The sequence below is a fragment of the Gobius niger genome (genome assembly GCF_951799975.1).
Source record: "Gobius niger genome assembly, chromosome: 8".
Classification (NCBI taxonomy): Eukaryota; Metazoa; Chordata; class Actinopteri; order Gobiiformes; family Gobiidae; genus Gobius; species Gobius niger.
Genome location: NC_136859.1, coordinates 16,973,148 through 16,997,548, shown reverse-complemented (window position 1 = coordinate 16,997,548; position 24,401 = coordinate 16,973,148). Strand labels below are relative to the sequence as shown.

Genomic DNA, 24,401 nt, shown 5'->3' with positions numbered 1-24,401 from the left:
ATTATTATTATTATTATTATTATTATTATTACTGTTGTTTTTTACTTCTCTTTTGCAGTTCAACCTTGTCATTTTTGTGCTGCATCCGTAACTTAGGTTATAACTCTTTAGGATGAACATGTAGCTTTCTCTGTATCAAAAATAAATCAAATAAGTCTAAAAGGAAATATAAACCTGTAACTTTATTTTAGCTTTATAATGTGCGCACACTTTTTTGTGCGAAGGCCTCAGAACATGTCGACTATTTAAAGTGTGATGTCGGATTTAATAAAAAAAATGAATAAAAAATTAAGATTCAGCTACATCTGAGCTTAAGCCACCAGATGTCGCTAAATTGTCACTGATAGAAGAACGGTAGCTCTCGTGCTTCATAACTAGAAGGTCCTGTATGTTTGCCATTCACAGCGCCTTTCTGTGTGGAGTTTGCGTGTTCTCCACGTGTCTGCATAGGTTTCCTCTACCCAGTGGCGTGCACAGACATTTTGAGGGGCAGGTGCTCAACCAAGACAAAAGGGCACAACCCCCCCCCCCCCCCCCCCAAAAAAAAAGACAAAAAAGTGATTTTTCTGTAATTAGTGACACTAACAGACCATTGATTAACACAGCAACATAAAATGTCCAACTATGGGGACCTAATAGTAAACTACATAGACTTTAAAGGACAATGTAGGACTGCACTTAAAGGTACACTGCATAACATGTTGGACTATATTGTTGTGGCAAAACAAAACATGCTCCTAATGACCAGCTCAACACATAAAATGCTGTTGCTGCTGTGTGTAATAAAAGAATGGATTTGGATGAGAAACAACGAGACGAGCTGGAGAAGTACCCACTCCCGGTAAAGTTCACAGCCATATCTTAGGCGGGGTTAGCCTCATAGATGTTTGTTTGTACAATTCTGAGGTATTTTTCAATGATGAAAATAATGGTGATAAAATAAATGCTTGTATTTCAATTTTATTTATTGGGTAAAATTCTACACAGTGTGGCTTTAAGTCTAGCACAAATAAATGATGCAAAGGTACTATAGCCTACACCTAAAACATCTGGTTTGTCAATATCATGACATGGATATTTTTGTCCATGTCAAAAATATCTTAAATAACAATAATCCTGTTCCTGTGCTCCTCACACAGACGCACAGTGTCCAGAACCCAGGCACCTCCTGCACCTTCTCTCTCCTCTCTCCTCTGTCTCCTCAGCTCAGCTCACTCTGCTCTGACCCTGGTCTACGCTCAGCCCTGACTTAGTCTGAATAATACAGCTCATTTTCAGAACATTTTATAGCGCGACAAACAGAACCGCTAAAGTGACTGACTTCTTACCGCGGACTTTATCCGAACGGTCTCGACACGCGCAGCGCTGACAGTCTCGCCCCGACGGCCCTCTCGTTTCCTTTCCCCTTAATAATCCCGTCATGTCGCGCTGGCTCGTTCATAAAGTTATAGAATTTACTCAGTTTACTTTACTCCCGCGTCTCACAGAGATGGGCTGTACCATCTTCTCAAACAGGGGAAACACGGGGACAGCAAAGCTGCCCTTCTGTGATCAGGAGCATCAGCGCCGCCGCGGCTCGAGAGGCAGAGGAGGAATGAAGCGTGATTTGAAGTTGTTGAACATTAAAACTGTATTTTCAGCACATGTTGCCTTAATAGGGCAAATATGTAAGAACAATAAAATAAATAATACATAATATTGGGGAGGAAAAAAAAACAGGTCTTGAGAAGGGCACTTAAAGGGCACAGGGCAAAGGGGCAGGTGCTTGAGCACCACCTGGGCTCTATCTGTGCACGTCCCTGCCTCTACCACTAAAACATGTACAATAGGCCAGGATGGATTACATGCATGTTTCCTCTGTGTGTTCATTGACACGCACTGTCCTGACCAAATAAATAACAATGACAACAACACACAGAGAAATAAGTTTAATTATTTTCACTATTTACAAAAAAAAGTATTTTCCATACAATTCAACATTCAAGAAAAGTAGCTATACAGAAGTTTGTCTTTAAAGCACAACTAAGGTTTTTGCTTAAAAATACCAACCTATAAAATATTTTTATTGAATATTTAAATCTTGTCCTGCTTTTAAATAAAGACAAAATGCACGCTTAAGTATCACTTTGGCCTAATCTATAGCCTAAGCAACCCTGTACTGGCCATACATAGAACAAAGACACTGCCATTTCAAAATGTTTCAGAAAATTTACTTCCTGTTAAGGGTTTCTAATTCAGTTAAATCCCTGATCTACACTCACAGCATTTTACATATATCCCAAGTATATATATTGACAAATGTTGATTTGACCATATTGCAAAATGCATTGCATTGACATTTAAAGGGAAGGATATTAAATAATTGACAGTATCCAGATGAAATGAGACAGGATTCTGTAGGCTCATGCATTGAACCAGCATCCTAAAGTTCATCATACAAATTGGCACACAAACAATAATAGCCGCCTTAATTGTAGGCTACCCATCCCCCTTTAGAGTCGGTATGGCGACCTCACAACACGGTTAATATAATAAATACACGCAAGCCAAATAGCAAAGGCTTTGATAAAATCTACTAATATTATGTCCCAAAGATCAATATTAAATGACTTTTGTGCTTTACATAATATTTAAAAGTAAATCTTTCCTAGTGTCAATGTCAAGTATCAGTCTGTACACATTGTAAAAAACACATGAGATGTCTCATCCTTCTCCTGATTAAATCAGTTTCTGTTCTCCACAGGTTATCCCTTTCAAAGCAGCAGTTTGTTTCTCTTATTTGTTATTACTACATAACATATTAGAAGCTGTTATTACTATTGTTCTTACATAATAGAATGAGCTAGCAATTCCATGTACAAAAAAGGCAACACAGAATGAGGCTGCATCAATGGTGATTCTTGTCCCTGAGAGGTACCACAAAAGGGCAGAGTGAGAGTAAGCCCTGTAGTCCTCTGCCACTTCTATTCATTGGCACGTGGCTCCCCCTGCTGGAGGAGTACTGCATCTGATTCACTCCCACCATCTCAAACAAGCAATGTAGTGTAAGGTCAATGGACAGAAGCAAGAAGCGTTCTTCAGTCATTCTCAGGCCCAATTCGACCAATTTCACAGAAGGCCAGTGTTCATCATCTGCTCGAATAAAGACACGATTGCTGCCATTGAGCGAGTTGTGCGCTTTCCACAAAGAGATGAGAAATTTAAGGCCGATGAAACCTGGGGAAACATCATACAAACTGTTAACGTGTAAAACAATCGTGTACAGCTATACATAAAAAAGCTTTATTTGTGGAAAAAACATATCTGACTATTTTGTTGTACCTTGTATACATTCTGCTCTCTTCATGTACCTCCATTTCAGTACTTTTGTAATCATTGAGCTCTTTTCGGATGGCAGCCTTAAAAAAAAAGAAAATAAACAAGATCAAAAGCCATACAACCTAAAAAAATAGAAAAGGGAGATAGAAAACTCAAGGTCGTAGGTTTGTTGTAAACTTCAAAGGCATATATGTTTACACTTTTGGAAGAAGAACAAAATGTTTTCAGACCCAACTTTACTTAAAATCAGTTTTTCTCCCTGTGCATTTTTGGGTTTCACTTACAACCCTCTTCTGTCTAAGTTAAGAGTAGTTAAGTTAAGAGAATAATATCCCGCCTGTCTGTGGCCGTGCAAACCTATCAGCTGTGATCCACACCCATTCTTACTTTAACACACTCCAAACATCCCAAAGTTTTCATAAGGAAGAGATACTAAGCACATGCCATCTTTCAGTAAGCACCACTGTAATGTTTACAACTAGGAGCACGCACCATGCTGTTTGTTTTTAGCTTAAGTACTACTCCACAAAATCCTGCAAACTCAATAAATAACAGGTGGGCAAAAAAGGGCAAAATAAAATGTAAAGCGCTATTAGCCTTAAGTGTAGTATTTAGTCAATGCAAAAGTGAAAGAACCTTGTCTGCAGGTGTCAGCTTGGTCCAGGGCTTGTCTGCTCTGCGGTCATAGTCTTGGGCATCCGTCACTTCCACGTATTCATGGAATCGTAGGATTTTCCTTGCTTGCAGTTCTGCAACTGTAGGTCTTTCACTCAACTGGAATAATGTAAATGTGAGTCACACGTAACATGAATCAGCAATATCTTAATAGTGCAGTAGAGGCCTTACCTTTCTTGTCAGTCGCCGCTTGATCTCTCTAACCTCAGCTTGTCTGTCAGCTTGATTTTTTGCTGAAAATTGCCCATAAAAATTAAAATTAGACCACAAAGAACAGTGTGGTGACAGATCTTATGAGCTAAAATCCTTTTCTAAATTTAGACAACGCATCACCCAACAATCATTCACAGATTAATATCCGAAGATTTTTAGATTGAGAATGAAAATATATAGTAAAGCTACTTCTTTAAAAGGTTAATATAAGGTAAATACGTACGTTGAAGAATATTTCTTTGCTCCAGTTCTTCAGCAGTGGGTCTCTGGCTAAGTCGTCTGAAGTAGAAAAAAAAAAAGCGCTATTTTTAAACAGTTTTATTAGGCTGTCAGTCAGCCAATAAGTAGGACAAAAACATCGACTCTGGACTCTTTGTATGTTCTATTATAAGTCAGAAAGTTCTTATTTATTATTTCCAGTAGCATTTAACCTTGTGAGGGCTGTCCCAATCTGAGTGCGAATGGCCTCCCACTGCTCCCTGCTTTGCCAGGTGAGGTTGTTGTGTCTCTCCTGAAGGAACCTGTCTGGGGCACATGGGCGACTGCTGAGTTTTAGGGCCAAGGTGTCCTTCCTCTTGACCCTGCTTGCTAATGCACCTGAGAGACACACAAAATAATCATTCCAGGGTTCAGAGGCCTGCAAGATCCACTGTAACATGAGTTGTACTCACTGAGTGGAGGTTCATCCTCGTCCTCCTCGTCTGAGTCGTCATCTTTATAACATACAGGTCCATCAGAGTCACTGTCTCCATCCATGTCCTGCTGTCCATCCTCCTCCTCCTCCTCCTCCTCTTCACTGCTGTTTTCACCAGCGATCATGCACACACCCGCATCTCCCACCAAACACCGCCGACTCCGGGGCTCCAACTCTGGCTGCGGGATCTCACCGTCATACTCCTCGTCTTCCTCATCATCGTCCTCCTCTTCTGAGTAATCATCTTCAGATCTGTCCAGGCACAAGCAAAACGAGTAATTATAATGTAATGATGTAAAACATACTTTCTGCATCAGCCACAACAACAACCACCACATCCGTTCATTTGCTCTCACAAGCACACATTCATATAAAGACCAGTGTACACCGTCCCTGGAGGCAATGCAGCTGGTTTCAAGCCTGCAATATGTACTGCACGCTGAGGTCAAGCTTTAATATCAAGCTACGTATAAGAAACTCTTAGACTCACAGCTTAAGTGGCTGGATGCTGACTGGGAGAGGGCGACCTCCTTGGTACTCAGGGGTTTCAAAAAGAAGAGCATGTGCACGTTGTGCCCCGTCTGGGTGCGGCTGCGCTGGGCCTGGACTGGAAAGGGCTCTCTGTATCATGATGTGCAGTGGGACAGGAGCTGGGCGCTGGGGCGACTCACTGGGAGGACTGGGCGGGTCAAAGAGCAGAGGGATGGGCTGAGGCAGTGCATGGGGATACGAGTGCTGATGGTGCAGATGATGGGGGTGTATGTGCGCTGGGAGAGGGGGAGAGGGGGGAGGAGGGGGCAGCTGAAAGCCCAGGGGGAGGTTGCTGCGGTCCTCAACTGAAAGTGATGAGGGGTTGATGGGATGCACTGAAGTTGAGCCGTCTTCTGTGATGCGTTTGGTGACAGGAGTGGTCCTTTTAGGGGGCATTGGAGGAGACGGCTTTGCAGGCACTAGACTACTTCCTCCTGTTGCTTGTGTATAGTCACCTACAGGCAAAAATGAAATCTATTAAAAACAATTACTCTGCAAAACTTAGTTGAGAACCCAAAGTTTGCTTTTTCTGCCATTTGGCTGCTTTTGTTTCTGTGACACGTTCACATGCAATAATATGACAACGTAAATACAATTAGCTACCAGTATAAATATGACAATTATATGATAGACGGAGCATAAATGAATACATTCAGCGACATGTGACTCTTGGATACGAGAGCACATTAATAAGGAGAAGCATATATACATAACATGTGCCCAGGTCACAGAGACAAAAGAGAGGCTTGCATGCTCGAAGTGCCAGTCTCTAAACCACCCCCATCTGGGTGCAATAGAGTGCACAGAGAAAAAGCTGCTTCAAAGCTCAAAAGCATCTTCCAGTCGATCAGACACATTTATGTAACATAATTTTGTAAAGGTTTGACTGAAGAAGCACAGTTAGAGGCAACAAACAGTATAATATCAGAAGTAGTGCTTTAACAACAAGGCAAAAACATTAAACTAACTTAAAACTCTGTTGACACATGATTATTAACTCTTTAACTCGTTCAGTCTGTTATTCTGATTAGGATTACTTTTCAAATCATGTTTATAAATGCACTTCTGTGATGTACAATAGCCCAAAGTTAATTAAATGCCAACGTGACCTCAAGGCAAAGCACCTAACATTAACCCTTTCTGCATGCGGTTCTTATGCTGTTCCCTAGAAGCAAAGGCCAAACAGTTAAGTGAAATGACTACAAGTGAAAGTAGCTGGAAGCTGAAGGATGCAACATGACGTTGGCATTCCAGACATGGCCGTCTTGCTGACACAGACCAGTGGGCGTTTTTACCTGAGCACACGCCCCCAGCCCGCCGGCACAGGTACACTGGCAGGGACAGGTAGACGTCATAGTCGCAATCACGCTTCCAACACGACCAGTAGAGAGGGAGCTGAGCATTCTCTCCCCCCTGCAAGGCGGAGACTAACAAGGACGAGACCATCCTTCAGCTTATTTCACAGACTCCAGTTTTCAAAGCTCTTCTGAACACTAAACATGGCCTCTCAGACTTTATGATGCTGATATAGCTGGCTCTACTATGACAAATAAATGTAGTCAAATGACTTCTCTTTCCGAGGATAATCAAACAGGGAATTTGAACAGTATGCTAAATACGTACGCGCTCTTAAAAAATAGATAGATGCCTAAATGCATCTGTGCAAATATTCCCTGAGCCACAGCAGTCCTGTTATCTCAATATCAAAAAAGCTGTAAAAATGTACTGGAATAGCACATGCATCATAAGTAATTAACTGGGGAATCAGCACTCAAGCTGTTAGACAAACATCATTAACAGGAAGTGTGTAGCTAAGCTGTCCTGTCTGTGCAGTGATTCATAAATGTACATTGTGTTTTTGCCACTGGGAAAAGACTTCACAGCTGAAAACAAAGAAATGTACAACTAAACTAGAGCCATAACAAAATCAGTATTTTATTTGAAAGCTTATCATTGGCTCTTATTGACTTTATCATTAGCTCTGACGATATCTCAAAATATTGAGACTCGGGGTCATTTACCAAGACTGGTGCTAAATAGCGAGTGCAAGTTGGAAATCAATCATGTTGCTCCTAATTTAGTGTTTGAAATGGCCTGTTTTACAGTTTTGGGCCCTAAATCTGATCTGTAAAAGAGAGACTGCTGCATGAGCAAAATATGCGCAAATGACTTGGCTGCTGATCTACTTTTGCCCGTGCTACTTGTTTTGCACATGAGCAAACGCTTTGTAAATGACCCTCTAAGTGTTCAGGGACAGAACCTTCTAAATGTTGCCTTTACTAAAAGAAGGGTGGTCCAGGTTTTCTTAGTTCCTTCTTGTTGATGAAGAGGAATGCACTGTAAACTATTATATAAAACACTAAACTTAACACTCACCTAGCATAGCAGCATTTCCCCTGTTGACAGGTTTAGGGGGAGGCACAGGAGGCTGCTTGATGCCCTGGGACGAGGGGGTAAATTGGGCTGAGGATGGAGTGAGCTGGGCAGAGACGCCGGCGGACGACACGGACCGAACCGGTTTGGAGGCTGGAGCAGTGTTTGGAGAGGAGTACTGGGCTGGACTGGGACTGGACGGGGTAAGCTGCAGACCCTCACTGCCAGGCTCAGGGGCGGAGCTCAGCAGCCATTTTGGAGGTGACATCACTGAATGTTTTGGAGGTTCACGTAAAGGGTCTCGATGAGATTCAGCGTCTGCGACAAAGGGGCTCTCTGATTCTACAGAAAAGATGAAAGTGGAGCAAACAATTTATAAAGCTCAAATACATCATCGTGTACACTTAAAGAGTTAAGAGCCATTGAAAAATGTATCATATACTTTTAATTTTCTCTTTGTGTAGCAGAGTCACTCCTTCAAAAGGCGCGTTGAGTTGACTTGTGCGCGGTACAAATAAAGTTGCCTTGCCTTCAAATCAACTCAACTTAAATTTCACTGGTATATAATGTAGAGCACAGGAAAAAGTTTTTCACTTATTCGAGAAAAGCCTCATCTACAGTTCTGCAGTAAACATAAACAAGCTGCAGATCCCTGGGTTAGGTTGCATTATTTGTACCTGTAGGGAAATGTGTTTTTATAAACACCACATTATACAAAGAATAAACAGAATGTGTCTCCCTCAACACTCATCCTCAAATCAAAACCTTCTGGGTTGTTAACCCCATCAGCATCTTGCCCTCCATATACATATATGTATATGGAGGAAAATGTATGTGAACCTTTTGGAATTTCCCTCATTTCTGCCTAAATTGGTCATAAAATGTGGTCTGATCTTTATCAAAATCACAAGAATGAGAGAACAGAGACTGCTTTTACTAAAACCACCCAAACAATTACATGTTATCACATTTTTATTGGCCATAACATGTAAACATTTGCAAGACAGCGTGGATTATTTTTATTTATTATTGACCTTTATTTAACCAGGATAGTCCCACTGAGATTAAGAATCTCTTTTTCAGGGGAGTCCTGGCCCCAGAGGGGAATCTATTGTACATGTTTTAGTGGTAGGGGAAACCGGAGTACCCGGAGGAAACCTACGCAGACACGGGGAGAACATGCAAACTCCACACAGAAAGGCATGAGCGCTAACCGCTGCGCTACCGTGCCGCCCAATGAATGAATGAGTAAGTGAACCCTTGGATTCAATGCTTTGGCAGCAATAACTTCATCCAGCCATTTCCTGTAACTGCAGATTAGACGTGCAGGATGAATATTGGATCTCTCCTCTTTACAAAACTGCTGGAGTTCAGTGGGATTTCAGGGATGTCTGGTGTGAATAGCTTTGTTAAGGTCATGTCACAGCATCTTAATCAGGTTTAGGTCAGGACTTTGACTGGGCCATTCCAGGATGCCTATTTCATTCTTCTGAAAACCTTCTGAAGTTGTTTGGCTTTTGTGCTTTGGGGATTGTCTTGTTACAGCACTCATCCTCTGTTGAGCTTCAGCTGTTGGACAGATGGCCTCAAGCTTTTCCGCAAAAATATGTTGATTAACTTGTGAGTTCATTTTTTGATGATAGAAAGTTGTCCAGGCACTAAGGTAACAAAGCAGCCCCACACATAATGGTTTTGATGTTGTTGTGCTGTTCCATTTTTCCTCCACCCATGACGTTGTGTGTTCCTCCCAAACTATTCAACTTTGGGTTCATCAAACCACAGAATATTGCTCCAGTGGTGCTGTGGAGCATCCAGGTGCTCTTTCACAAACTTCAAATGGGCAGCAATGTGTTTTTACACAGCAATGGCTTCTTCCGTGGTATTTCCCATGAACCTCTTCTTGGTCAACAGAGATGTTGGCATGTGCCAGTAATTTATGCAAGTCTTTAGCTGACACTCTAGGGTTCTTTTTTACCTCCTTGAGTATTCTGCGCTGTGGCCCAGAATACTCAACTCCTTGGAAGTGAAGCAACAGTGAAGCCAAACTGTCTTCGTTAAGACTATTTTTCTAACCGTGGTTTTGATAAAAATCAGACCGCATTTTATGAGCAATTTAGGCAGAAATGTGAGAAATTCCAAAGGGTTCACATACATTTTCCTCCCACTGCATACAGTATATATATATAGGGGAAAGAGAATCTTTTGTCTCATGTGTTGATTAGTGGGAGTAAAAAGTTCCATACAGCAAAAGATACATCTATTGTCATTTTACCATTAAATCCTTTGAGCCTTTCATCAATTATCATAGATGAAGTGTTAGCGTTTGGGGCAATAAAGGGTGTAGTGATGGTGCTACAGTAATGAGGAGAGGAGAGGACGAGCTATTCCCTCATGCTCCTCAATAAGAACTTTGCTGGAACAGGACCCCTGGGATCTATAGAAGCCTGGCTATATCTGTCAGGACAAGAGTAAGAGCAGTGACAGCTTCAATGTGCAAAAATATTGCTAGCTTTAATTCAACAGGGTTTCAAATCCCATTTCTTTTATGTGGGTGGAAAGTTGCAGGTGGAAGACAAATTATGCAAACTGGCAGTGACTCACCTCTACGGGTCCTGCCCTCTTCAGCAGAAGCATGCCGAGGGAGTGTTGGTTTCCAGTCCACCTCACGCTGTCTCCTGCAGTCCTCCGATGGGACTTTTTGGAGTCCAGGCCTCTTCTGCTCACTCTCAGGATGCAGGCGCCCCATACGTCGGCCCTCTTCCTTTGGACCGTGAATCTGTCCCTGCCAGACAACATTAGGTTTCCAGTCTCCATCTCCGTGTGTGCGAGCCCCCACTCCACCCCCTCTTCGAGTGTCCTCATGCAGTCCAGAGGGGCGGCAACCCACATTCATGCGCTCCTCCGCCTGATGGAGCCAGGTCGGGCCACTCCTGAAGTCCGAGTCTGGGGGAAGCCTGCCCTGGCTGTTTGGACTCCTGCCTCCTCGGACAGGCCCCGTACTGACTCCTGTGCTCACCGGCAGAGTGTGCCCGTTCTTCACACTGGGCTGCTTCACACTCTGTGAATCCACACCAGGATCTGTGAGGCAGAAACAGACTTACTACCGGACCCAAAGACTCTTTAATATCAATGATTTTTAATGTGTCTAAATATCATTATTAGTGAGATCGTAGCAGTCATACTTGTGATTTTGAGCAGTAACATAAGCTGGGAGTTTGCTGTAAAGAAACAGCTTGTGCAGCAGTGGGGTCAGTTCACACAGAACTCTCTCGAGACAGTTTTGCTGCAAGGCACAGTTTGTTCCACTAATCTAAGGTGCTACAGAGCTAATGCCATTTTACATATGAATATTGTGATCCCTCACAAAACAGCCAAGTTAAAGAGTGAATTTCACTTTTTAAACATTTTTAAACAGACACCTTGTGTACAATGCGACAGTGATAATATGATGAGTGGGAGTGAACGCCTCAAGGCGACAGACACAAATACTGTTGGGCTGTGTTGTCAGATGAATCACATGTACCTCCATACCATTGTCCGGGACTTCCTTCAGCACCCCCTGCTCTATGAGCTCCTGCCTCGTACGCCTCGTAGACATCTTCCTCTCCAGCTCTGTCAACAATAAAGACAAATGACAGGTGTCATTTCAGTGCAGTGCAGTTTTTTTGAGAAAACCCTTCATGCATAAAACAGACTGAAAGTCAGAAAAAAAACCTTCTGATGTTTCTTGGAACTTGTCACTGCTTTTCTTCTTGCGCCACTTCCAGGGCTTGAAGATCTTGCCCAGAGTTGAGAACTTGGTCTTGCGTTTTGGGGTACTGTCCCCTGTGTTGCCCCCCTCTCCCACCATAGTGCTGTGGTACTGCTCAACATCATCATCTATAAAAACACAGTGGATTATATCATTACCTTACAATAGCAACACCACAACAGTTAAAGTTTCTGTGTGAGTTGGGATCATTGTCAGTTTCCTTTGTAAAGGGCATTACAGCAGTCGTTATCTTTTGCTGTTGTTTAGTTTGCAGGGACAGAGTGTGCTTTGGCAGTGGGATGCTAGTAGCTCATGGACTCCTCCACACATCCACTGTTAATAGAGCTCTAAATCTGGCATGTAGCCAGAATTTCTCTGTCAAGTGCTTGCATTCCTTGGCCCGGTTTTATCAGGCGTCCAGCCTGCACTACCTCTACAGCGAAAAGGCATACGTGACTGCCTCTAGCATGGCACCACGACACAAATGCAGAAGTCAGTTGAAAGGTGAACTTTTTACACGGGCAAAAAAATGAATCTCAAATAACGACTAAATGTATTGAAACGAGTCAGAAACAAAGTGAAATTATCTAGTGAAAATGTCCAACAACATCTTAATGACATCTTTGAGTTGTTTGAGTCCAAACAACTCAAAGATGATGATTACAAGAAACAAAAGGAAATCATTTTGAAGAATAAAGCACATGAAACATAAACTGCATCTATTTTTTATGTCAACGTGAATCTTTTGTGACAATCTACGCACAGAGGAAAGAGTTTTTTTTTTTCTCTCAAGTAAGATCAGAATATATTTTAAAAATACATTGGAATTAGAAAGTAAACTCCAAGCCTCTGTTTTTAGATGTTTTATAAGCTCTTCAGCAGAGCATTCATGTCGTCACGACATGTGTGACTGACACTCGGCTGAGACGGCCTCTTACATCGCAGCACCTGCTCTTTCAGCAGACATAATATTTAGTGGAATTGGCTCAAGTTGGAAACATCCAGTTCTGCGCACACACAGGATGTGTCAGCGACAGGAGCGCCCTGAAGTCTCATTCCCACGACATTCAGGTCTGATACAGAAACACCTTTTGAGTTCAGTAAAGGACAAAGAAATAGCAAAAACAATGTTAAGCACTCAAAAGGATTAAATGCTTTTATATTTTAGACACAGAGTAGTTCAAGCACTGGAGAGCTGGCAGCCACACAGTAGTTTCCTGCAAAGGGACACTTCAGCAGTATGTCTGCCACTGCTGACACTGGATAAACGAACACCAAATTTCTGCAGTTGAAGGACAAACCTGCTGGCATGGGAAAGATCAAACCCATAGCAAGCATATTGTTTAAACAACTTCAGTCTTAAGACTTGTGTTTCTATCATCTACTCATTTTAATTGATCAACATTACACCAACACAAGTGCAACGTCAACATGGCAAAGTAAAAGAAAAGCACACTAGCTCTACCTTGAAGAAGAGAGCTAGGGGTCCAACTTCCACGGAGGTGGCCCTTGCAACAGCAAGCCATGATAGGGAAAGAACATTGGATGATCACAAAACTACTTCATTTGGTCATCCACACTCCCCCAGGCTGCACCAAAGAAAGTTCAGCTTTGAACAACAACAAAAATCCATTTGACATAATCCTCAGATCAGACGTTGCTGAGAGCAGCGTCCAGGACAGAGGTTTACACAGCCGCCTGCCAGAAGAGCACTGACACCGAGCCTCAGCTGAAGCCAGTGGAGCAAGAGAAATGCAAACTGTGCTCACTCCACTCCTGCAACGATGATGAACGCACAGACCACTATATCACAATATTGTTGGGGCAGAATCCTTTCTGTTCTGCTGCTCAGTAAATCCACATTTTAAAAAGTTAAGAACATCCAACTTCCTTTTCACATTGACGACTTTGTTCATGATTTTCCCTAAAAATTTAAAAAAAAAATCCAAACAGCCATCGTTTCCTCTGTGGTGAGAAAGAATCTGGACTGTGTGGACACTACGCTATCGCACTAGACTCGGGACTGGAAATGAGAGGAAAGGCTACAAAGAGAAAGAGCGGAGGAGTTATGGGGGGTGAAACACAGGGAGGAAACGGCACTCCACCCTGTTTCTGAGGCCAACAACAAAGGCAACCTCTTCCTCTCACACTGGCCAGCTTGTGGAAACAGCATTGATATTAAAAAAAAGCATTTTGCTGATATGGCAACAATATATAGAACACTAATCTTTCTACACTGGCTTCTTCTTGTGGTACTCCCTGATAGTCCTACTCTATTTTTGCATCAGTCTTGTTTCTGTTTGCCATTGTCCTTGTTTAGTCATGGTTTAGATCTGGTTTTGTCCTAGTTTAGTGATTCAGTCCAGTCATGATTTAGCTGAAGTCGTCACAATACTGGTGCTGGTCCAGCTGTTACTTGTGTGAAAAAAAGGTTTGAGAGTCGCACAGATTCAGAGAAATCTGTAACAATCAGGAGCCAGGCCAAGACAACTCAGAGTGAAGAGGAAACACAGGGTGCCTGAGCCAATGATGTAGCTCCTTAAGCCCCGCCCATCAGTCTATCACAGAGCCCCCGGTGGCCAGACCCTCACAACCTCATGACTCAGAGACTAGTGACCGAGCCGGTCAGGTGAGCCAGCACTTTTAGGAGACTGATCTGTTGCATAAGTGCCCATAGAGCTGCAGCTTGGGAAATACCTTCATCCTTATTATAACACTACGCAATACCGGGGCAGCTTATGAAATGTAATCCGCTTCATTTACAGCACACAGAGGTTATAATCAGACCAGTGGCTTTCGGTAGAACGATGTCTTTGCCATTGTCTTAATGTACTGTGATAGTATCCCATAAAACTAATGACAACACATTCAAACTATTCTTTAAGATACAGACACAATAGTGCCACATTCTGCCACACACAGAACTCACCCTGACGGTTGTTGTGCTCATGAGCGTCCTGAGGTAAGGTCTCCACGTACAGACTTTGCCCCATGGTCTAAGCCCCAGAGGGGCCTCTACCTGTCCTGGTTCAGACTGCTCTCTATCAGCTAGTGTAGAGGTAGAATCAGCTCCAGACTGTAGTGTGTAGCAGCTATACTTTCCTCACAGCCTGCCCCGGTGTTGTCAGCATCAGCTCTGATCCCTCCCTCACGCAATCTCAGCACAGGACTCCCCTAACACACCCCCTCCTCCCTCTAAGATGTTTACTATTCCTAAAGGAAATACATTTACAGTATGACAAATAACCACAATTAGTGAGTACAAAAACACAATAGAATGACCAACAAAAAAATCGGTCAAATAGATAAAACAGTCTACACTGTCAGAACATATTGACGGCTACAAAATTGGAAGGTTAAGACACTGAAATGTTGCCTAAACAAAAGCCATTCCTTCTCAAACGCAGAGGACAAATTTCCCTACGGGGACAATAAAGTATTATATATATATATATATATATATATATATATATATATATATATATATATATATATATATATATATATATATATATATATATATATATATATATATATATATATATATATATATATATATATATATATATATATATATATATATATGATGCGGCTGGCTAGCTCAAGTGGTAAGTCACCCGACTTGCACACAGTAGACCCCGGTTCGAATCCCCGTTGGGGAAATGGGCTGCCAGTGTGGGTCCTTAGGCAAGACCCTTCACGCTACTGCCTACCTCATACAATGATGAGAGACAATGAAATGAATGACATGCCGGCTCAGACGTCGCCCGGCCAAACAAGGTCTGCGTCAGGTGCTGGGGAACCAGAGCACCTCGATGTAAAATGGGCTACTGGAACAAGGCGGAAATGGGAGAGATGCGAGAACAGGGCTCTGATGGAATGCTACTACTCCAGTAACCCTAGCCAGAGGGGCTACATGCAGAGGATGTGGGAGAAATGGTTACTTCGAAACCCACAGTCCAAACTCACGGCGAAACAACTAGTAGCTCAGTGTTCCAACATCCACAAACGGCAACTGCTATCACAACTTGAGATTGACGAGGTACAACACCAATGCTTCGGCAACGGGGAGCCAGGACACCAGGTCAGAGGGGAGTTAACACCAGCCCTCCCAATGGAGATTGGGTACGAAGCCCCAATAAGCGCAATCACGCTGAACGAGGCAGCGACTGACCTGAAAAATAAGATCATGGCAAAAATGTCCAGCAGGCAACCCCGAAGCCAATTACAGAGGCTAAGAGAAGTACTGTCAGAAAGTCTCCTAGAAGATGTGAATGCAGCTCTGAGAGCAATTCCTACATCAACCATCACTGAAACCAATGAGCTGATATACTCCACAGCAGCAGTGATCCTAGAGACGCTTGGCTATCGTAAGAGCAACCATGAGATGAAATACCCACCATGGAAAAGAAGGCTGGAGGATAACATCAAGGCAGCACGGAGGGAAGTGAGTCAATTGACAGAGGCCTTGAAAGGTGCAATGAAAAAGCAAGTACCCAAAAGGTACAGCCAGATGCCCATACCTGAAGCATTGGAAACTGCCAAACAAAGGCTCCAAGCCTTGGCCAGCCGCCTAAAGAGGTACACGAGAGACAACGAAGCCAGACGAGTAAATCGTCTGTTCGCAACTCAACCAGCGAAAGTGTACGCTCAGTGGCAGGGTAACAATAACAGAGCAGACCCACCAAGGCTGGAAACTGAACAGTACTGGAAAGGCATATGGGAGAAGGAGGCAGCACACAACAGTGATGCACAGTGGCTGGTGGCTCTGAGAGAGGACCACAGCAACCTCCCTGAACAGAATCCAGTTACCATCACAGTGGCAGACGTCCAAGAAAGAGCCTCAGGTATGAAAAATTGGACAGCACCAGGCCCTGACATGATACACGCCTACTGGCTTAAGAAACTCACGGCTCTCCATGAGCGCTTGGCAGCACAAATGAACCAGCTGCTGAGGGATGGGAATCACCCTGAATGGTTAACCGAAGGGCGCACAATCCTGATCCTGAAGGATCCCTCAAAGGGTACAGTCCCATCCAACTATCGGCCAATAACCTGCCTCTCCACAACGAAGAGGTGACAAGGAAAGCGGCTACGGCCAAATACCTCCAACGAGTAAGGCAGGTCCTAAGAAGCCAGCTCAATGGCAAGAACAAGTCCCGGGCAATAAACAGCTACGCCCTACCAGTAATCAGATACCCTGCAGGAATAATAAGCTGGCCAAAGGATGAGATACAGACCACAGATGTTAAGACGCGAAAGCTCCTAACCATGCACGGAGGGTTCCACCCCAAATCCAGCACTCTGAGACTGTACGCTAGCCGTAAGGAAGGAGGCCGAGGACTAGTGAGTGTGAGAGCCACTATCCAGGATGAAACATCCAAGATCCATAAGTACATCAAGGACAAGGCTCCGACAGATGACGTGCTCAGTGAATGTCTCAGACAATGGGGAACAGAAGATGAGGTGCTGGAGGTCCCGTCATGGGAGGACAAGCCCCTACACGGCATGTACCACCGAAACATAACTGAAGTGGCGGATATACAGAAATCCTACCAATGGCTAGACAGAGCCGGACTAAAGGACAGCACAGAGGCACTCATCATGGCTGCACAGGAGCAGGCCTTGAGCACCAGAGCAATAGAGGCCCAGATCTACCACACCAGACAAGACCCCAGGTGTAGACTGTGCAAAGAGGCCAATGAGACAATCCAGCACATAACTGCAGGGTGTAAGATGCTGGCAGGGAAAGCTTACATGGAGCGCCATAACCAAGTGGCTGGTATAGTGTACAGGAACATCTGTGCAGAATATGGGCTGGAAACCCCAAGGTCAAAGTGGGAAACACCTCCAAAGGTGGTCGAGAATGACCGAGCCAAGATCCTGTGGGACTTCCAGATACAGACGGACAAAATGGTAATGGCGAACCAACCGGACATTGTGGTGGTGGACAAAGAGCAGGGGAAAGCCATTGTGGTCGACATAGCAATACCAAGCGACTTCAACATCAGGAAAAAGGAACACGAGAAACTAGAGAAATACCAGGGGCTCAGAGAAGAGCTGGAGAAAACCTGGAGGGTGAAGGCATCAGTGGTGCCCGTGGTCGTTGGGGCACTCGGGGCAGTGACCCCCAAACTGGAGGAGTGGCTCCAGCAGATCCCAGGAAATACATCAGACATCTCGGTCCAGAAAAGTGCAGTTCTAGGAACAGCAAAGATACTGCGCAGAACCCTCAAGCTCCCAGGCCTCTGGTAGAGGACCCGAGCAGGAGGAAAAAGAGAGACCGCCCGCGGAGGGTGAGGAAGAGTTTTTTTTTTTTTTTTTATATATATATATATATATATATATATATATGTAAAAATGAAAAAGACGATGCTACATTGTTTAATGGTATTCCTGTTCTCTCCCAGATACAGCTCCACACTGTGCCAGTTTCCACTGCGTTTCACCAATCCACAACCTGTTGGCCTGGCCTGGGTAACACGTCCGACTGAGGTGCACATATGCAGAAGGACCACGTCCAAAACACAACATTCAACAACCATGCAGACGTGCTGCAATTACTCTAGTTTCTTTAGATCATTTGTAGATTCAAATACACATAATGATTAACTGGTGATTTTTACTGTGGTTTTGGTGTCTTAGCAGCGTACTACTAATATTACCAAGATAGTGTAACATAACTTTTTTTCAACACTTAAATATCTGTTTTACAATACCAGCACCTGAACAATACTTTTTCTTATTCACTTCGTTTTTGTTTGACTTTTGAAGTGCTGTGGCCTTACCAACTAAAAAAGTTGATGGGAAGTTGACGAATACAAACACTGCTCCTGCAAAAGCAAGGCTCTTCTTTACTGGGACCAGAGCTTGTGAGTTGCACTCTTCACAAACACATTCACAGAAAATCCTGCAAACCCACTGAGTGCGGGGGGAACTGTCAGGCGTTGGGGTTAGAAGATGTATGGCTGTTCTCCGGAGCGGGCCATAAAATGTGCGCGGGCCTCATAAACACTGGATGTACAGCTAAATGAGTGGATCCACTGCATTCACACTGCACTTAACAAACCACAAAGAGCAACTCACCACGATTTTCCATTACAGAATTTGAAGCACACCAATCCGATCTGGATCCTGGAAAAAGAGACAAAACTGTATCACCATTGATAGATGAGCAATACTTTTGTTACGTTTCTAGTGTAAATATATAAATATATAAATATATAAATTCTGTAAAGTCCTCCAAAAATCAATTGAAATTAAAAGTGATATAACTATAAAAGAGTAAAATAGCCAAACACATACTGTATATTTCACATATGACATTTGATATAATGCTCTGACTTCGGCCGCACAAACAAGGGCGTCGTACAAACATACGTTGTTGCAAGTCATGGGTGGTGTGATTCTGTCCTGAGCAGAAGAAGTGGGACTCTTTCTCAGGTCTCCAACATGGTGAAGAAGTCAGCTCCACCCATCTCTAACCCCTGTGGACAACAGACAGGGTTGTATCAGCATAGGTCACAGGGTAAACGATATCTACATATGATGAGACCTCACAGCATCAAAACAATAAAGAGGCTCACAGTAGGTTATTACACACTCTAAGAGGTTACTATTGTGAAGAAAAGTGAGATTTACAGAGATAAAATAAGAGTGTCATAAATCAAATCAAATAAAAATAATGGTTGCTTATAAGTAAGAATTACACACTAAGCCATTGGAATATATGTACTTTCAACATTTGGCAGAATGTAAATGTAAAGTTTTACTAGATATGATTCTAAACACCACACATATTATATTTTTAATAGTATATTTTATTGGAGGATTAGCCCCATGAGATGAATCATTGGACACCACATGATGTCGAGCAGCAATAATATTTCATTAATTTTGAGCAAACATTTGTTAAGTCAGAGCTTGTCCAACTTTTGATATTGGATACATCCATTTTAAGACAACTTTTTGCCCACAAACTAGAAAAAGCACCAACTCCAACAGTTTTATGGTTTTGTTGTACTGTTTTGGATATGATCCTGAGGAGCCCCTTGAAAACAAGATGATTCATCTCATGGGGCTAATCCTCCAATAAAATGTACTATTAAAAATATAATATGTCCATAAATAAATAAATTCAATGGTAGTTTAAGTATGAATACTTTGGCACAATTTGCACTCACAATTTTGTAAACATCAATGTCGACACATTATGGATTACACTGACTAGATCAGGGGTAGGCAACTTTTCTTGGCGGAGGGACGATTTTCTTTATTGTAAATAGACCGAGGGCCGAAGCCGATGATTATTAGCCCAAAGTAAAGCTCAACACTGGAAAAATGACCATCTTAAATGAGATAAATGACTTAAAACTGCTTGAATTAAAGTTCTTCTATGTTGAAGATACAAATTGAACAAGAATAAAACCCATTTGAAATTAGACAAATAATTGTTTTTCACTTGAAATGACACAAAATTATCTGAATTAAGAGAAAAACTATTACTAGAAGTTTTATCTCGTCTAAGACCAGACCAAATCTACTCAAACCTTTGATTTAATCCGTTAATTAAAGTAGATTTACGTAATTTCTTCCTTAAAACGATTATTCTTTAACTCTAAAAATGTTAAAAGTACTCCCTGATTTGTGTAATAATGTTTCTCAAAATCATCTCGAGGGCCAGAGGTGCTGTGCTGGAGGGCTGGATTTGGCCCCCGGGCCTGACGTTGCCTACCCCTGGTCTAGATGATGCAGTACAATAATGATGTGCAGCGCTTAACAACTAACAAGTAATAAATGTTTATGACAAATCTCTAAACCAACAGCAAACTGTTGACGAGCTAACAAACTATTGTAAGTGGTCTTCTTCTTCTTCACATGGCAAATCACAGGTTTTAAATGATTCTATGTTCAATAGAAATCCTTCTCGAAATACTCTGTCACATTGTACAGTTGTGCTTTGTATTGTTTGCAAAGCCAGTCCTTGGTTCCTCTCTTGACAATTAACAAGCAGGGCCACTGGTGCACTTCCCTTCCAAAAGAAGAAGCTAGAATAACAACTAATTGTCACTGAAAACAAGTCATAGACATAACACTTAACACTGGACAGATTTGTTCCTAAAACTGGTCTAGCCGTTCGGAACACAGCAGAGAGGAGACAGATGCATCTGTGGTTGTAGAAGACTCCCGCGCTCTGGCCTCGTGACTCAAAATAATCGAGTGGAAACTGGAAAGCGTTTTACTCCATCCAGAGCTGAAACTATCTTTGGTGTCTAAAAGTAGGAACTGATACAAACCGGTGAGGGCGGAGGCAGAGACACAAAGGCGAAAATGGTACAGCTTGATGTTAAATGTGGTACACTGTCTACAAACGACTGCATTGAGCGGAGAGAATCTGAACCCAAATATTGTACAGTGACTCGTTTGATCACAATCCCAGCCAGCCTCAAAGTGTGATGTGAATAAAAGGATGTTGAAGATGGCCTAGTTCCTTTTTTTGAAATATTAACCCTCTCATCACTTTAGATGAAACTGACAATTCACACTGTCCATGTTCACTGCGGATTCTGTCACTCAGTCTGTGACAAAGCTTTTGGGAGAGGAGAAGAAGTGCCAAAGAGGAGTAAGAGAGGAACATTTAAATACGTCAAACTAAAGGAAAAAACAAAAACAAAACATACAGCATCCTCACCACCAGCTATAATCAAGCGTCGGCAATGCGGTCAGTCACAATTATGGACCCACATCCGTTACCAAATGAAGTTGGAGGTCATCAGTTTTGTGCCCGTGTCCCACAAATGCAGTCATCGGGAACAGCGGTGCCTACCAGGAATGTAAGAGCAGCGATTAAAGGTCGCCAAGCAAAGACGCCCCGACTGTCTCTGCATTTCTTTTATGGAGCACAGCGCACACACACCCTCTTCTGCCCACTCTACTAAACCTGATTCGATTACAACAGGAGCGGAAATGGCAGAAGCAGGTAGAGTTTATTTTTATCATCTTTTGAACTACGCTCCACTTTGGGCACAGACTTTGGGGCGTGCGCTTTTGTCAACCTACATTTCCTTTTTTTTTTTCAATAACAATAACCCAACATTAATGGAGTGTACTCACAAAGGTTATTCCGATGCCCTGAAAGACGCCAGATGTAGCGCAGCCTGTGTCGGAGCGTACACTACACCTCGGCACAAAGTAGATGGGTGACTATTCCTATCCGGGACGGGTGAGCGTCATCAGCGAGCCTGTCCCAGAAAAGAACTGCTCACCACTGGGACTCGCGGTGGCCCAATTTTTACAAGAGGCCCAAAAAATGATCCTTCTTTCAGAACTTTTCTCTCTTAATGTTCCCTATTCGCAGCACAGACTTCAGTATTAGTCACCAGTTCTGAGTAATGCATATTCACACTAGACTAAAGGAAGCTGACCATCATCACTGAGGCTGACAGAGCTCTCCAACAGTGGACAGGAGTCAGTGAGGGCAGACATTAGGCTCACAGTCCTGCACTGTTACAACTGTATGAGGTCTAACAAAAATCAATCAGGCCCAAATGACAGCTTTACCATCACGCTCTGCTCCTAATGGGCCATTTAAGATGCGCTTCCAATCAGAGAACAAGCAGAACACATCCATGAAACTGGCATTTCTCCACAGAGGATCAACATAAGCTGGTAAAAAGAAGCCACGGTCAAACAAGTGAGGACAAGAGAGTGGAAGCTGTAAAGAAGCAGAACACCACATTATACAATGCAATACTGAATTCTCATTTGAGAGCACACAATTGTACACATGTAATATGCACTGAGCAGGTGACTGAGCTACTCAATAAACAAAACACTGAATTTAACCAACAGGAAGCTTATATTCTTTACAGAAGACTGTTTGGCATAGTCTTCCATCTTCTTTACCAATCAACCCATGTAGAGGCTAATTTGACGAGCTGATTTCTAAGTAAAGAGCCTCCAACCGCTTTGGATCCCAAGGACAAATCAGAGATACCTGAGCAGTTGTAACCCTGCACCGAAGGCCAGCGACAAACGAGGCAGAGGTTTGTCCGAGACCGTGCGTCGACATCGGGCAGCGGAACTCGCGCCAGTGAACGGGAGATGCTCCGGTGAATGGAGGCGCACCGACCATCAGACCACAACAAAGCCACATCCGGAAGCTCGTTTCAGGATAAAACTCAAATGACTGCACAGACATTACAAACTGCTGTAGCTTTAAAGCACTACAGACATAATAAAGGAGCCCACCACAAACAAACAATGACTGATGTGCGATCATCACACAGGCTGCATAATAATAGGCCTACTAATAATAACAAAACTGATGCTGCTGCTGCTGCTACTAACTACTACTACTACTACTACTACTACTACTACTACTACTACTACTACTACTACTAATAATAATAATAATAATAATAATAATAATAACAACAATAAAAGACTAGTAATAAGACAATAATGTTATTGTTCTCTAGAGCCCTCTATAATAAATGTTATTACCGCGCTATGGCCAAGTGTTCCTATTATAATCAAGGGAGTCCGCGCGCGCAGGGACGTTTTACTTTGAAATCATTTTTCCTCCAGTCCTTCTTCTGGGATGCAACAGCCACCTCTCTCACACAGGCGTTCACTGTAGCCCATTACGGACACAAAAGGGCATGTTTCGTTTAGATACATTAATCCAGTGGAGGTAACGGAGTGGACGCAAAAGCCAACTGAGAGTCATCCTCACTAACGGGAGCGGATGTGCAGACCTTGAGGGATGCACGCGGCGCACTGTCCAACTCACATCCGCAAACATGTTGGCCACTCCGCATCTGCATCCATTGTTGCGCATGGCTCCTCTGCAGAGCATCCGTGGTTAAATACTGATTGAATATATAAAAGACTCTCACGCTTCAGACTGCAGTTCAGACCAAGCCGCGGCAATAGCGCGCACGCAAATGCATTTCTTTACGTCTGAGCGTCGGAGCGCGCCGCATTGTAAAGTCGACAATTCATCTCCGAGCATTCATATAGTTTCTGCATCTCACATTACCGCTGCCATGACTCAGCCCCGTCCGTGTGCTCCTCCACGGGATTCACTGGGATCTGTGAAACAAGGTGCATCAGGTCATGTTCCTCATCTTTCCCGGCTCTTCACACTTCCAAGGCTGCGGTCCAAACATTTTACGCATTGATGGGAAAACGTCCGGGGCCGGGCATCTTGGTACCGGTAGTTTTTTGGGCACCCCGTAGTTTGTATGGGGGCGTTGCAAATACGCCTTTGTCACCACCGGAAAGACTCTATTACCCACTAGACATTGCGAGAACATCCATTCACAAAGGGGCGTGTGCGGAGTATACAGTTCTGTGGTGCGGAGCGGGAGCATTGGCGAACAGTGTTTGCAGCACCATTGTATCATCTAAGAGTTAATGTTTCGCTGAGATGTTGTTTTGTGTCGGTACACGTAACATTTCTGTTATCCAGACTGAGGTGGTGAATTGACTAACCATTATTTCACACTTCTAACAGTTAAAATGACAGTTTAACCATTTCTGATAGAGCTACTTCATTAAACATTGTTATTGGTAAATAATACTTTTTTGCATGTTCGTCACTGAGGACGGCTTTCCAGTCTCATAACTCGGGGACATAATCTTGGGAGGAAGATCTGGGCCCACAATGAGTCCCCCGCGCCATCTTGAGGCCAAATGCGCAAACAACATCTATCTTCCTCCATGAATAAGTCCAAAGGGTAGAAATAAAAGAGTCCAGGAAGTCATAATGGCAATTTTATAACTATAAATGTGAGATGATTAAAGTGTTATGAGTACGACTTTATAACCCGTGGGCTATTC

At 43.1% G+C, this 24,401-nt stretch overlaps 1 protein-coding gene across 5 annotated transcripts; it reads right to left on the bottom strand.

The window, feature by feature from the left end:
• Positions 1-1,940: 1,940 nt before the first annotated feature.
• phactr4b (phosphatase and actin regulator 4b) lies at positions 1,941-23,824 on the bottom strand. Of its 5 annotated transcripts, none has more exons than XM_079561439.1 (16): positions 23,599-23,824; positions 18,936-19,042; positions 18,642-18,689; positions 11,519-11,683; positions 11,336-11,416; positions 10,406-10,882; positions 7,808-8,146; positions 6,727-6,858; positions 5,391-5,886; positions 4,878-5,152; positions 4,638-4,803; positions 4,430-4,485; positions 4,165-4,226; positions 3,955-4,092; positions 3,322-3,398; positions 1,942-3,216 (listed from the first exon to the last, which is right to left on the bottom strand). In XM_079561439.1, the coding sequence occupies exons 3-16, from the start codon at positions 18,652-18,654 to the stop codon at positions 3,201-3,203; spliced, it is 2,493 nt and encodes an 830-aa protein (XP_079417565.1). In that variant the 5' UTR covers positions 18,655-18,689; positions 18,936-19,042; positions 23,599-23,824; the 3' UTR covers positions 1,942-3,200. The 5 variants fall into 5 exon arrangements, with proteins under 5 accessions (XP_079417564.1, XP_079417568.1, XP_079417565.1 ...); XM_079561440.1 differs by lacking the exon at positions 23,599-23,824 and adding an exon at positions 22,552-22,707; XM_079561441.1 differs by lacking the exon at positions 23,599-23,824 and adding an exon at positions 21,669-21,824.
• Between the last annotated feature and the right edge of the window lie 577 nt (positions 23,825-24,401).

What these genes read in the sequence shown, in the direction of transcription:
- phactr4b (XM_079561438.1), bottom strand. Translation starts at nt 13,081, where the DNA reads ATGGCTTGCTGTTGCAAGGGCCACCTCCGTGGAAGTTGGACCCCTAGC. An exon ending in GGCTGGGGGCGTGTGCTCAG is followed by an intron (nt 5,887 to 6,726) that starts GTAAAAACGCCC and finishes TTTTGCCTGTAG; the next exon opens with GTGACTATACACAAGCAACA. An exon ending in ATTGGGACAGCCCTCACAAG is followed by an intron (nt 4,486 to 4,637) that starts GTTAAATGCTAC and finishes TTTCTACTTCAG; the next exon opens with ACGACTTAGCCAGAGACCCA.